A 15,094-nucleotide genomic window follows, 5' to 3' on the forward strand; every position below is an offset into this window, starting at 1 on the left:
AATCTATTGCTTTTTTATACACTAGTAATGAATGATCAGGAACAGAATGCAAGGTAACAATCGCATTTAAAATCACATCAAAAAGAATAAAATAGCTTAGGAATAAACTTAACCAAGAAGGTGAAAGACCTATACTCTGAAAATTATATAATGCCGATAATGGAAATTGAAGATGGTACAAAGAAATGAAAAGATAACCCATGTTCTTAACTTGGAAGAATTAATATTGTTAAAATGGCCATACTACCCAAAGCAATCTACCGATTTAATGTCATCCCTATCAAAGTACCCATGATATTTTTCACAGATCTAGAACAAATAATTCTAAAATTTATATGGAACCATAAATGACTCCAAATTACCAAAGTAATTTTGAGAAAAAAGAACAAAGCTAGAGGTATCACGCTACCTGATTTCAGAGTATACTACACAGCTACAGTAATCAAAACGGTATGGTACCTGCATAAAAAGAGATACAGAGATCAACAGAACACAATAGAGAGCCCAGAAATAAACCCACACACTTACGGTCAATTAATCTATGACAAAAGAGGGAAGAATAAACAACAGAGAAAAGACAATCTCTTCAATAAGTGATGCTGGGAAAACTGGGCAGTACATGTAAAAGAATGAAATTAGAACATTTCCTCACCCCACATACAAAAATAAACTCAAAATGGACCGAAGACCTAAATGTAAGCATCTGAAACCATAAAACTCACAGAAGAATATTCACAGGCAGAATATTCTCTGACACAAATCGCAGCAATATTTTTTTGATCTGTCTCCTAAGGCAAAAGAAACAGAAGCAAAAATAAATAAACAGGCCCTATTAAACTTAAAAGTTTTTGCAGAGCAAAGGAAACCACTGACAACATGGAAAGGCAACCTACCATATAAAGGAAAATATTTTCAGGTGATATTACCAATAAGGGGTTAATATCCAAAATATATAAACAACTTATACAACTCAATATCAAAAGACAACTAACCTGATTAATAAAATGGGAAGTGGGACTTCCCTGGTGGTCCAGCGGATAAGACTCCGCGCTCCCAATGCAGGGGACACGGGTTTGATCCCTGGTCAGGGAACTAAGATCCCACATCCCACATGCCACACGGCGCGGGCAAAAAAAAAAAAAAAAAAAAAAAAGGGAAGAACACTTGAGTAAACATTTTTTTCACTGAAGATAGAGATGGCCAAAAGACACATGAAAAAATTTCAACATGGCTAATCATCAGAGAAATGCAAGTCAAAACTGAAATATCACCACACGCCTGTCAAAATGGTTATTATCAAAAAGTCCACAAATAACAAACAAATGTTGAAGAGGGTGTGGAGAAAAGGGAACCCTCCTACACTATTGGTGGTAATGTAAATTGGTGCAGCCACTATGGAAAACAGTATAGCCATTCCTCAGAAAACTGAAAGTAGAATTGTCATATGATCCAGCAATTCCACTCCTGGGTGTGTATCTGAAGAAAACGAAAACACTAATTCAAAAAGATACATGCACCCCAATGTTCACAGCAGCAATACATACAACAGCTAGGATATGGAAGCAACCTAAATGTCCATCAACAGATATAGAGAACAAACTAGTGGTTACCAGATGGGCAAGGGAAAGGGGGATTGGCACAAAAGGTGTTTGGAAATTAAAAGGTACAAACTATTATATAGAAAATAATAAGCAACAAGGATATATTGTACATCACAGGGAAATATAGTCATTATTTTGTAAGAACTTTAAATGGAGCATAATCTATAAAAAAACTGAATCACCATGATGTAAACCTGAAACTAATATAATATTGTAAATCAACTATACTTCAACTAAAAAACATTAATAACTTCATATGGAGAACATTTGCCAATGTTCTTTAGAAAAAAAAATAACAAACCACAATGAGATATCACCTCACACCTGTTAGAATGGCTATTATGCTGTACCAATTTATATTCCCATGCTTGTACACTGTGGGTGGGAATGTAAATTGGTATAGTCACTATAAGAACCAGTGAGGAGGCTCCTCAAAAAACTAAATAGAGAAGTACCTTATGATCCAGCAATTCCACTTCTGGATATTTATCTGAAGGAAATGAAATCAATACCTCAAAGAGATATATGCACTCCCATGTTCACTGAAGCATTATTCACAACAGCCAAGACATTATAACAACCTAGGTGTCCACTGGCTGATGAAAAAATAAAGAAAATGTGGTGTGGATATACACAATGGAATACTATTTAACCATAAAAAGGAAGGAAATCCTGCAACAACATGGATGTAGCTTGAGGACATTATGCTAAGTAAAGTAAGTCGAACAGAGAAAGACAAATACTGTACGGTCTCACTTATATGTGGAATCTAAAAAGACCAGAGAATAGACTGGTGGTTTCCAGGAACAGGAAGCAGGGTATGGGGGAAATTGGTGAAGGCAGTCAAAGGTACAAACTTCCAGTTATAAAATGACTAATTTCTAGGGATGTAATGTAATTTAACAAATACATAAAAGACTCCTACAAACCAATAAGAAAAAGACAACCCAATAATGAACAAGAGACTCAAAAGCTACTTCACAAAAGAGGATATCTATCAGGCCTACAACAGTACAAGAAAGTGAAAAACCTCTTCAGTCATCCAGAAAACACAAATTAAAACCACAATGAAATACTACATACTAACCATTTAGAATGGATAAACTTAAAAGACTGATGATGGTAAGAGTTGGTAAAGATGTGGAACAATAAGAATCCTCATATACCAATGATGGAAATGTTTTTCACATTGGAAAAGTATTTAGCAGAATCTATTAAAGTTAAACATACTCATATCCTATGATACACCAATTCTACTCCTAAGGATATACTGAGCAGAAAATCTCATATGCCCACTAAAAGATATTTACAAGAAGTTAACAGCAGCATAACAACCAAAAAACAAAAACAACCCAAATGCCCATAAACAAAAGTATGAATAAATAAGTTGTGGTATTTTCAAATGAAAATACCTACACAACAATGAAAGTGAGCAAAATACACACAGTGAAAGAACAGAGATAGATCTCACAGTAATGCCCTATCTATTGCACAGTCTATAATTTAACCGATAGTAATTACACAGCTGTTTTTTATGACACATCAAATGAGCAATACATTTTGGTTTTGATGACTCTTTTATACATGAGTTACATTTCACACACACAGATTTTTTAAGATAAAATTTTTAAAAGACAATTTACCTCTATAATAAGTACTTTTTATCAGGTTATTCTCACATTCATTAAAGCAACTAAATCTAAAGTTGGAGACAGTTTTAATTGGTAAGGTCTGACTGAAACATTTAACAAAAAGTAAAGCAGAAACAAACTGTAACGTATTTTTATTAGTTACTTTAAAAATCAATAACTTGTTTAACCCAATTAAAGATAACACAGAAAAACGAAACCACCTAAATAATTACCACCTAAACAATTACCTGCTTGGGTAAAGTTAGGTTGTGGGTGCTCTCACTATAACCAATAGCCGTGAAGAGCTTATCTTTTTCCTCTGGTGTCATAAGGTCATCAATAGCTACAAAAAGATAATATTTTAAGAAATCAATTGCTTCAGTCTTACAGATACAATAAAAAAAATCAAACCAAACTAACGAGTGGCCTAAAATCAATAGACACAAATGCTAAAGCAAAAGCAGCAAAGTAATTTCCTCTAATATACTATTTTGACTTGTTAAACATCATGTATTTGCTTATTTAGGTGAAGAAAATGCAAAGAGACATCATTAAGGGAATTCAGATGTCACATAACAATTTTATAATTCCCTAAGTATTTTAAAAATTAAGTGAAACATCTAATTAAATATCCATGTAAAAAAGTAACAATAAGGAATGCTACCTGTGAGATTTCTGAATTTCAAGTTTTAAAATTTCACACAAATAACTTTTCTCAAAAATTTGAAGTTTTATTTTAGTTAAATAAACATGGGAATGTTCCATCCTGATGTATTTGTTTATATGTTTACTATACTAAGCTACTTTTATTTCAAAAATATTATGAAATAAAATTCCACTGACTGGTTAAAACATAATTTATATATTTTTTCCTTATCAGTGTACAATAAACTATCTGACTTGGAACTTACTTTCAGGAATCAAAGATTCTTCATCTTTTTTCTTAGATTCCTTCTTACCCCAAAACCCACTAAACCAGCCTCCACGTTTCTCGCCTCTGTCAGTAGACTTTTTCCTTAATTTTTGCCCAGATCGAATCACCTAAAAAATAAAAATTAAAAAATTTAATTAAAGAATAAATGCCCTCTTCACTTTCAGGTGTAGCCAGGTAAGAACAATGGTTAATTTTTTTAACACTAAATTAAGTTAAAAGCAGTCAATAAAGCTAGTTCCTTCTGAAACAATTCTCAACATTATTTGGTTAATACAGTCTATTAATTTATATACTTGTCACACCTACTGACAGCTTTCTGACGAAGTTGCATTTTGTAAGTTAAGGTTTCAAGTAAAATTCTTCTGAGCAATGTGTCTTCCAAATTTACAAGGTAAGGAGCTACTATGACAGGAGATTTTTAAAATGAAAAGTTCCCTGAAAGGAAGGCACTTCCACACTCAAAAATAAAATTTAAGAATCCTATTTCATAATTCACATACACTGTTGACTTGCTAACTATGAACATGTTTGGGGGACAGAATATAAATAAAATTAGAAAGTCCTCAAATCTCATTTCATCCTGTTTCTCAACAAATCCTGGCTTGATTATCTGCTGCTTCTTGTCTTTACCCACTTTTCAGTAAAACACAGACAAATAACTCAAAAGTGGAAAACAAAAGGATGAAAACAATATAGGGCTTAAATAATTTAGACTCTATCTTCTCATTTCCTGAATAAGTAAATAATTTTCCCACTTTAACTTTAAAATATTTTAAATTGGTAGTAAATTGGTAACATACTGCAAGCTTCTGTGTGTACCAAAAAGTGAAATAATCCAAAAGACAAGTTAAAGAGCTGAATTCTATAGTAAAGAGAATAAGTTTGATTAACAACTCAGTTTAAACTAAGTAAGTTATCTTTAACAAGTAGACATTAAACAAATAATAGGGGAATAGGTCTATATCTGGCCACAAAATCATTGATGGTCCCAGTTATATCTCAGCTCTAACTTTTGTCAAGCTTAATCTATTTTCAGCAGTCAGAAATGTAATGGGTAAAAAAATATATAGCTGATTAGTTTATATTTTATATGAAATAATATTTAACTTCTTTATTCTCCTAGCATAGAAGATTAGTATGCATTTTTATTTTTCACAGTAAAATATATCTATGAGACCATAAATTTTTAAATGTGTATAAAATTTAATATGAAGAGGTATGCAAAACCCTTTCACTTTTTCCTAAACACCACCTCTGTTGCCTTCACTTCCCTTCCCTGTCCAGCTAAGAGGCCAAGGTAAATAACTTCATCCAATCCTCTACCTACATTTTAAACTCTCTGGCCCTGCAGATTTTCCACTATAATGAAAAAACATCAATCTTGGATGAATCTAATTGCCTTCTCTTCATCTATATCCCATCCTTCTTTAGCCACAGCATCCAATAATTTATCTTCTTCCCTCAATGTTGAAGCAACTGATAAGTAGTATTAAGAACACCCAATTAAACTGAAGCAACTTAATTTAGGGAGGATTAGAATTATCTGTTTCTTCTGGCAAAATGTTTCTCTAATTCATAGGAACAAATCCACAGTAGCAGCAAATACCTTTTAAAATATTCACACTCCCTGCCCCACCTTGGGGAATTTGTCCTTAAGAAAATAAGAGACGTTTGAGAAAATGTAAAGACAAGGCTCCTCATTGTAGTGTCATTTATAATCAAATATAACCAGTGGGAAATAGTAAGCAAATTCTGGTATACGAACAGAATTGAATACTAGTCAGTTATTTAAAATTATGTTGGATAAACAATTCTATGGAATACTATATAAAACAGAACACTAACTTTTTTTTTAAAGAAAGAAAAGCAACTTACAAAACCTTTTCTTGACTCCACAATCGCCACAAGTTGCCACTCCCTTTATCTTGCTTTCCACTTACAGTGAAGTATCATGACTGTCTGTACTTAGTCTCTCCAATTCCTCATCTTCCACTCCCTCTCATTCCTATCAAATTTCTACCCATACTATTCTATAAAACTTGCTCTTTAAATGATTTCTTTAAGGCTAAATCCAATGATGAACTTTCAGTTCCATGATGGCCTACCTAAGCCCTCTACAACACATCCTTCATTGCTTATTACAACAACAAATTCTGGACAAAACATAAAAAGTATCTACCACAGACTCTGAAAAGTTAGCAAAAGTGGAGGGAAGTCAACACTTGGAGAAGTGACCTTTTCAATAGTGAGTTTCCTCACTTTTTTTTTTCACATGTTGTACTCATCCCCCACCTGCCCTAAAACTTCTCCCTCCTGGTGTTCTTACCCTTGGACAGTCCCCTTCCCTTGAGTGTGGGCATGACCTGTGACTCGTTTCTAACCAATAAAATACGGCAAGGGTGATGAGATGTACATAATTATGTGCATAGCATTGTGCCAGGCACATAACAGTCTAAGTGGTTTATATGGTTTATCAGGTACTCCACACAATAACCCTATGATGTAGGTACTGTGAATTAATATAGTTTTACAAATGAGGAAACTGAGGCACTGGCAGGTTAAATAGTCAACCCAAGGTCAAACAAGTAGCGGATAGCAAAGCTGGGATTAGAATCCAGACCATCTGACTCCCAAGTCTACACTCTTAACTATTATGCTAGTACAACAGGCACTCAATGAGCACTTACTAAGTATATGAATGAACAAGTGCATATGCTTTAGTCCCATTTAAAAAAATGAGTATGTGTATAAAGATCTATGACTATAAAAAAGACTGGAAGAATACACAAAAAGTTATTAACAGTAGTTATCTTTAGTGTGTGAGATAAAGGGTATTTCTATTTTCTTTTTTTGTGGATCTTTATTTTCTAACTTTTCTACAATGAGTTTATTGCACTTATAATTTATTTTTTCATTTACCAAAAAAGTCACGTTACAGAATAATAGAAATGACATGGAACAATGAGCACAAGGTACCAAGTGGGATAAGTCAGCAATTACAAAACATTACAAACAGACTGAGTCCAATTTTAGAAAAAAAAGAAAGGAAGAGAAGAGGGAGAGAAGGAGGGAAGGAGGGAAAAAAAGAAAATGTGTTAAAGAAAGGAGGAAGGAAGGGAGGGAAGAGAAAATAAAGGGAAAGAAATGGGGGATACAAAAGCATAAATAACTAGGTACATATGCATGAGAGAAAAACTAGAAGCCTACATATCAAAATGTTAACACCAGCATTCTGTGTTAGTAGGATTATGGATGACTTTTACTTACTTGCTTTTGGGGGGGTTAGCAAATTTTTAGTTATAAAATTAGAAAATTTGCCCCTTCATATTAGTAGGGTTTTCTCCTCCAATATTCCAATTAATTTTCTCCTGAGACTAAATTAAGACATGAAAACTCAACCTTTATTCTCACGTGAGTAAATCTAAACAACTTCCTATGAAACTTAAATTTCTTGATCCCAGGTTTAAAGGAGTAGTATTAACATGTTTAAAACATAAAATCAGCTAATAAAGATGATTGACATATATACACTACCATGGGTGAAATACATAGATAGTGGGAACCTGCTGTATAGCACAGGGAGCTCGGCTCAGTGCTCTGTGGTGACCTAGATGGGTGGGATGGGGGGATAGGAGGGAGGTCCAAGAGGGAGGGGATGTATGTACACATATAGCTGATTCATTTTGTCGTACAGGAGAAACTAACCCAATACTGTAAAGCAAATATACTCCAGTTTAAAAAAAAAAAAATTATCATGAAGAAAAAAAAAAGAAAAAAAGATTACCTCAACTTGTGCTTGTTGCCTTGCTAAAATTATGTTAAAAACATCTAGTGGCCTCTCCAAATCCTAAAAAACAAAGAGACACTTGTAAACAAAGAAAATGGTCATTAGATTAAAAACATTTTTTTCTTCTATGATTTCTAGGATTATTCTAGTCCGTGAACAAACAGCAATTTGTGATCTATTGAAAGTATAATATATATAAATTTGAATGTACACTTGGCTTTTACATTTTTACGTTTTTGCAATGTGAGAAACAATTTTCCAAGAAAGTAAATGCTTGTTAAATACAATATGAAAATAAGAATTTTAATGAGACCACTATAATACAGAGATAGCCATACATGCAAGTGGAAACAAAAATATTTAGGACGGGGACCTGTTTTAGGTATTAGCCTTATGGTTGTTACTTCTGACTCCCCCTTTTCTGTGTTATTTCACAATCATCGTACCAAAGGCACCTTAATAAAACACAAAATTTAAGAATGTAAAATTCTTCAAATCAAGTACACTAAAGCAGAAATCAACTTGGGGAATTTATGTAAGAGGAATCTAACATGTAGTGGGTGACCTGTGTGTCACATGCTCTATGTGTTATTTCATGCAATTCTCACAACTCTGTAAGACAGATACTGTTTCCATTTTATACATGAGTATACCAGATCTAAGATACTGAGAAACTTGATGCTTTTTCTAATATATAATATTAGTGATTGTTATATATTTCAGAATAACAATTTGATTAACTCTTTATGTTATGAATTTGTAGCAAAAACAGTGATATAATCAAGATCAGATGATATTAAGCAAATTATGTGTTTTTCTATATGTCAGAAGGGGGTAAATAAGACTCCTATCTTGAGGATAAGAACTATTTTTTACAAATAATACTTTGAACTCTTAAAAAAAAAGCCACTAACAAAACTAACAATACACATCTAGCTAATATTAAACACATATGTGAACAGCTCTGATATTGATTTTCTAAACATTATTATAAAAACCAAACACATTTCTCCAAATAGTTTACAAGTACCCTGATATTAGGAAGCTTTTTTTCAAAGGAAATAACAGGGGAAAAAATACTCTGCATTTTCCATACAATTCTCTCAAAAAGAGCTCAGTTCTGTTGTTTCTAAAATTATATTTAAATTTAAGTTAAATTAAATTAACATTAAAGGATGATTTAACAAATAATAGCTCTCACCAATATATACAAGATATACCTGAATTTGTTTCTGTATTTCTTCTGGGACTTTAGTCTGGGTTAGCTTATTTTTGTAGGCACTTTTATAACTCTTGAGCAATTGCCTGTGTTTTTTTATGTTACTCCATGACCACATCCGTGTATACCTTCTTATGTGAACTTCAAGAACAGAATCAATTGCATATTTCCACCTGCAAATCAAATTTTGTTAATGCACATTTGAATACGAAGGTTTAAGAAACAGGAGGAAAATAGCTTTGACATTTTAGAGCTACACTGTTACTCTTTTTGTTCTTATTAACTGTATTCCTATAAAAGCTCAGCGATAACATTTCTATTCCCCAGTACTTCAATTCTCTGACTTAAATAGATTATGAATGGAACAAACCACTCCAGGAAGAGGATATGCCAAAGCAAAATCATAAAGACACAAAATGACATGTTGTGTGAAATTAACAGTATCCCAATATGGTTGCCACACTGGAGTTCATATCCATTACTGAAGGGCAATAAGATCAAAAAAAAGTTGAAAGTCTTGAATACTGAGTTAAGAATTTGGGAATAATCTAGGAGCAGGAGTACAAGAGAACGTGTTTATTAAAAAAAAAGAGTAACAAGAACATAATATAAAAGATATCCCTCTCATGTCTCTAAAAAATTAAGTGGCTTCATTACATGGCTTTAAAGGTCTCTTAGCTCTGAGAGTCCCTAACTATATGATTACATGGTTCTCATAAAATATTTTTTTAAAAATTCTAACTTACCATTGTCGACTATTGGTATGAAGTGGTAAATAAGGCTTATATTTCCTGTAAGGAGCATTTCTAACCATATAATCCACTGATTCCAAAAGGTCAATCATACTTAAGTACTATTAAAACAAAAACCAAGTTAACGTTTGTTACATCACACACATGAATAAACACCAAATTCTGTTATATTTTCATTATAGTGAGACTTCAAACTCTCTGAACAATGAATATCATAGTTGTCTGGTAATTCAATAATATATTTCATCAGATTTAAGACAACAATGATTATAAGTTGTAAGATAATTTTAAGTTCTACTACAAAAAAAAAACAGTACTGCCAATTAAACTGTCATACCACCAATAATAATATACATCCTATTTTCAAATATATTAAAGTGTGAAATAAATGTAAATCTTAGAACCAATGAAATATGGTATCTGTAACTACTAACATGAAACATGCCGATTCCTAAAACTACATATTTTTCTCTGGACCATCATTTCAAGCAGTTGTTATCTATAAGCTGAATTTCAAATTGCTCCAGAAAATTATTGCATAACTAAAGCAAGATAAAGCTATTTAACCACCCATCTTAACCACCAATACAACAACTCTGTGTGTATCTGGTAAACAGCTCAAATGGAGGGAAACACACACACACAACTATAGGCAAAATAAAGAAGGGAAGTCCAGCCTCTTCTCCATTTTTTCTTAACGCAACTCTACCTAAGAGTTACCACACGGCTATTCAGTACTTAACATGCAGATAGTCTGAATTTAAATGTATTTGTAAGTATAAAATAAACCCCAGATTTTGAAGACTTAAGAAAAAAATAAAAATATAAAATATTGTAACAATTTTTAATTTTGATTACATGTTGAAATGATATTTTGGGTATGTTAAATAAAATGTTATTCATTTTAGTAATTGTTTTCCTCTTTTCTTTATTTTGCTAATGCAGCTACTAGAAAATTTAAAATTACCCATATGACTTGCATTATATTTGTACTGGACTGCACTGGGCTAAAAGCTCAGTTAGCTAAATCTCCCATCCTCCTTTCACTTCCAGTTCTCCAGATGTCTTATCCAAACTCCTTAGGCACATAACCAAACTTGAGAAACAAGTGAAGGAAAAGAAGCTTGCCAACATAGCTATTCTAAAAATTAAGTGAACAATATTTAATGTAAGAGTGTCTGCTATTAAAATCTGAGGAAGAAAAAAACTATTAAAACCCTCCATCAAGAACTGGGAATTAAATGGGAATCATGTCATTCACTATAATTTGGTAAGATTCTCCACCAAGAAGGGAAAAATCAGATAAAATGAAGGAAAACTATTTCTTATATATGGTATTTATTTTCTTTTAAAAATACACATATAATCTATTTTTAGGAGATATATCAAATCTCAACATAACAAACCAAAAGAACCACCAGAGCACTGGAGAAGGAATAATCACAGAGGACAAAAGCCACTGAAATTCAAGGTTAATCAAAGCTATAAATACCCAAATGAATCTTACCTGAGGTTTGGTCAATTCAATGGCAATATTTTGTACTTCTATGTTCCAATCAAGTTTAGGTGTTTTGAGCTCTGTTTCTGCATAAGGATTCATGTAGAGTTTTGCAGAGGCTGATATTGGCTGGAAAACTTATATAACATGGGAAGACGTAAGATATGTTTACATGCCCTTACATATGAGCAACTGTAAATAATTATGAGAACACTGTTACTTTGAAAGTAGAGAAAAATGACCAAAAATATGTAAAAAAAATCACTACCAAAAACTATGTAAGCATCTACTTATCTGCATAATACAAACTGTCAGACTCAATGTAAAAGTGGAATCTCCAAAGAGGAAACTGGCGCTTTATGCTTCTAAGTAAGAAATGTACAAAATATAGACAATCTAATCTTGGTTATTCACAGTCTGTGTAAAATTATGTTTCCCTTCCTTGCTACAAGACATTTAATGATTTTAGTATTCATTAAAAATAATAATACAGGGGGAGGGATAAATTGGGAGATTAGGATTGACATATACACACTACTATATATAAAACAGATCACTAATAAGAACCTACTGTATAGCACAGGGAACTCTACTCAATACTCTGTAATGGCCTATATGGGAAAAGAATCTAAAAAAGAGTGGATATCTGTATATGTATAGCTGATTCACTTTGCTGTACACCTAAAACTAACACAACATTGTAAATCAACTACATTCCAATAAAAATTTAAAAAATAATTACAAAGTATTGCCTGACATGGCCACCCCCCAAAAAAAATACTAATACAATGTAGGAAACAAAATTTGATTACTTTCCATATTATTTAATCATAGTCAGAATTTAGGAACAGAATCATGAATGAAATTCATATTACCCAGAAAAAAAATTGCCTACTACTTTATAATTTTCAAAATGATCATTACATACATAATCTTAGACTCAACTAAAGGCAATATTTTTGAAGTTGAGAAGTAGTATGAAAAAGCATATTAGGGAAGATGACAGAGCAAAGTAATGTAATAAATTTTAATTGCAAATAGTATTAAAATTATATAAATTGTGGTATCTTACAGTAGTTACAATTTGCATAAGACTGTATAAAAATTTTAACTTATTTAGAGGTTATTTATAAATGAAACATGTCTCAGAAAAAAGTTGTAGATTTTTCTGAACAAGTTCTTTCATGAGTGAAACTAAATGCTCTCACAAACTAACAGTATCCAAAAACTCTGTCATCGTTTAATAGAGAGGTTTGTGGACATAAAGAGGAAGTGCCAGCCAGCTCTCATATAAAGGCAATTAGCTATAAAAGAATAAGAAGAAAACAACAGTGAATGAGAGTAGTATGGAGTATAGAAGAACACTGGCATGAAAGCTGAGAACAAACATCAAGTGGTACACTAAATAAAAACAAAAGAATAGCATCTTTAGAACAAAACTGAAATGGAGAAAATGAATGGGATAAATACAGAGGCAGCTTTGTTAGAGATCTATTTAAAAATAAGTAAAGGTGAGGCTGCCAAGAGATAGAAAAGCTTACTGAAAAAAGATCTCTGGAGAAATATGAATCAAAACAACAATGAGGTGCCCCCTCACACCTGTCAGAATGGATACCATCAAAAAGTCTGCAAATAGCAAATGCTGGAGAGGATGTGAAGAAAGGGGAACCCTTGTGCACTGTCGGTGGGAAATGTAAATTGGTGCAGCCACCATGGAAAACAATATGAAGGTTCCTCAAAAAAAACAAAAATAGAACTACCATATGACCCAGCAATTCCACTTCTGGGTATATATCCTGAAAAAATAAAAACACTAATTTGAAAAGATACATGCACCCCAATGTTAACAGCAGCACTATTTACAATAGCCAAGACATGGAAGCAACCCAAGTGCCCATCAACAGACGAATGGATTAAGATGCGGTACATATATACAATGGAATATTACTCAGCCATAAAAAAGAATCAAATACTGCCATTTACAGCAATGTGGATGAACCTAGAGAATATTATGCTTAGTAAAATAAAACAGAGAAAGACAAATATATGATATCACTTATATGTGTAATCTAAAAAATAATACAAATGAATGTATATGCAAAAGAGAAACAACTCACAAATGTAGAAAACAAACTTGTGATTACCAAAGAGGAGAGGGAAGGAGAAGGGACAAATTAAGGTTATGGGATTAACAGATACAAACTGCTATACATAAAATAGATAAGCAATAAGGATTTACTGTATAGCACAGGGAATTATACCCACTATCTTATAATAATCCATAATGAAGTATAATCTGTAAAAATACAGAATCGCTAGGCTGTACACCTGAAACTAACATAATATTGTAAATCAACTATACTTCATTAAAAAAAAAAATCTCTGGAGTAGTCAGTCTGTCTTAATACTGCAATAGTGACATGCTCAGATCCTGAATATCAAGATCTCAGAGATTTCGTTATTAAACAAAGAAAAGAAAACCTAATTCCTAAAACAAAGTAGACAATAACAAGGTAGGAAGAAAACATGGAGGTCAAGGGGGTTAACTGTTGGAAGTGAACTACAGCCACAGTGCCCTTTGCACTCTTCAGTGGTGTGTTATAATCTATTTCTAAATACTAAATTATATACCAAATATGCTGTATCATAAAACTAACATAAAAAATTAATACTTTCTCTTTGTCAAAATAACTTTATCAGAAAAAGTAGTTTAAAATAAAGTATTTAATCCCATGCTTCTTATAACATGAAATAAACTTTTACCATTACTTACTGTATTGATGGTTTGGGGGTATATTGTTACTTGTAAGAATTTCACTTTTCAGCTGACCCTAAATAAAAATTTGAATTATATGAGAATGAAAAAGAAAATGCATACATATTCAGACACACACACAAACACAAACACACACAAACACACACACACACACAAATTTGGTCCTAAATCAATATCTTTATTCCCATCTTCACAATTATTAGTCTATAAGAAAAACACACTGAGCACTATTTACAGATATATTTCTTTAGAATATTACTTTAGTAGATAATTTTTATAAATTCTAAATATCTGGAAACAAGATTTTAAGACTGTGTTTCCCTTTGACTTAAAATGCGTATATGTGTACATACATATATACACATATATATATATACACACACACACACACACACACACATCCATGAATTAGGATCTCAAACACTTTCTAGACAAAGGCAAATTAACCTAATGTTACAATATCTTTCTGAGAAATAAAAGATAGAATCTTGGAATTAATTCAATTCAGAAAATTCAACTGTTCTTCCTTTCTCTAAGTAAATAAACATGACTAAGACTGGCTGAGCACGCTTAGTTTTGAAGCAATCGTTCACTATTCAAGAATGCATCATCACAAATGCTTAAAACATTTGCTAAGAACACATTTTTTAGATCTGAAAGGTATCACCTTTCTTTACAATACTCTTCAAGTAATCATTCTCATATGAAACTCCACAACGCAACCAGAATACCATCAAAATGAGAATGTAAAAAACCATAAACACAGTTTTAACGTGATAGTATAGGTTCTCATCTCACTGTCAAGAGAATGATTTCACAAAGATCTTCAAAATCAAAAGTGCTTTTTTTTAAAGATAGAGTGATTCCAAAAACTGTGTTGCACACTTCTGACTTAG

At 32.2% G+C, this 15,094-nt stretch overlaps 1 protein-coding gene across 3 annotated transcripts in view; it reads right to left on the reverse strand.

Annotated features, from left to right (window-relative positions):
- Positions 1-15,094, reverse strand: part of VPS13C (vacuolar protein sorting 13 homolog C) — a 174,702-nt gene that overhangs the window by 116,100 nt on the left and 43,508 nt on the right. For all 3 annotated transcript variants that reach the window (XR_004525195.2, XM_019947640.3, XM_073801104.1), the window contains exons 10-16: positions 14,196-14,253; positions 11,432-11,559; positions 9,919-10,025; positions 9,174-9,345; positions 7,951-8,013; positions 4,144-4,273; positions 3,481-3,575 (exon numbers count right to left, since the gene is read on the reverse strand). Coding sequence is in view for 2 of the 3 variants with exons in the window: in XM_019947640.3 (XP_019803199.2) it covers positions 3,481-3,575; positions 4,144-4,273; positions 7,951-8,013; positions 9,174-9,345; positions 9,919-10,025; positions 11,432-11,559; positions 14,196-14,253 (753 nt within the window). In the remaining variant the exon portion in view is untranslated. The remainder of the gene's footprint in view (positions 1-3,480; positions 3,576-4,143; positions 4,274-7,950; positions 8,014-9,173; positions 9,346-9,918; positions 10,026-11,431; positions 11,560-14,195; positions 14,254-15,094) is intronic.

This window comes from Tursiops truncatus, chromosome 2 (genome assembly GCF_011762595.2).
Source record: "Tursiops truncatus isolate mTurTru1 chromosome 2, mTurTru1.mat.Y, whole genome shotgun sequence".
Classification (NCBI taxonomy): Eukaryota; Metazoa; Chordata; class Mammalia; order Artiodactyla; family Delphinidae; genus Tursiops; species Tursiops truncatus.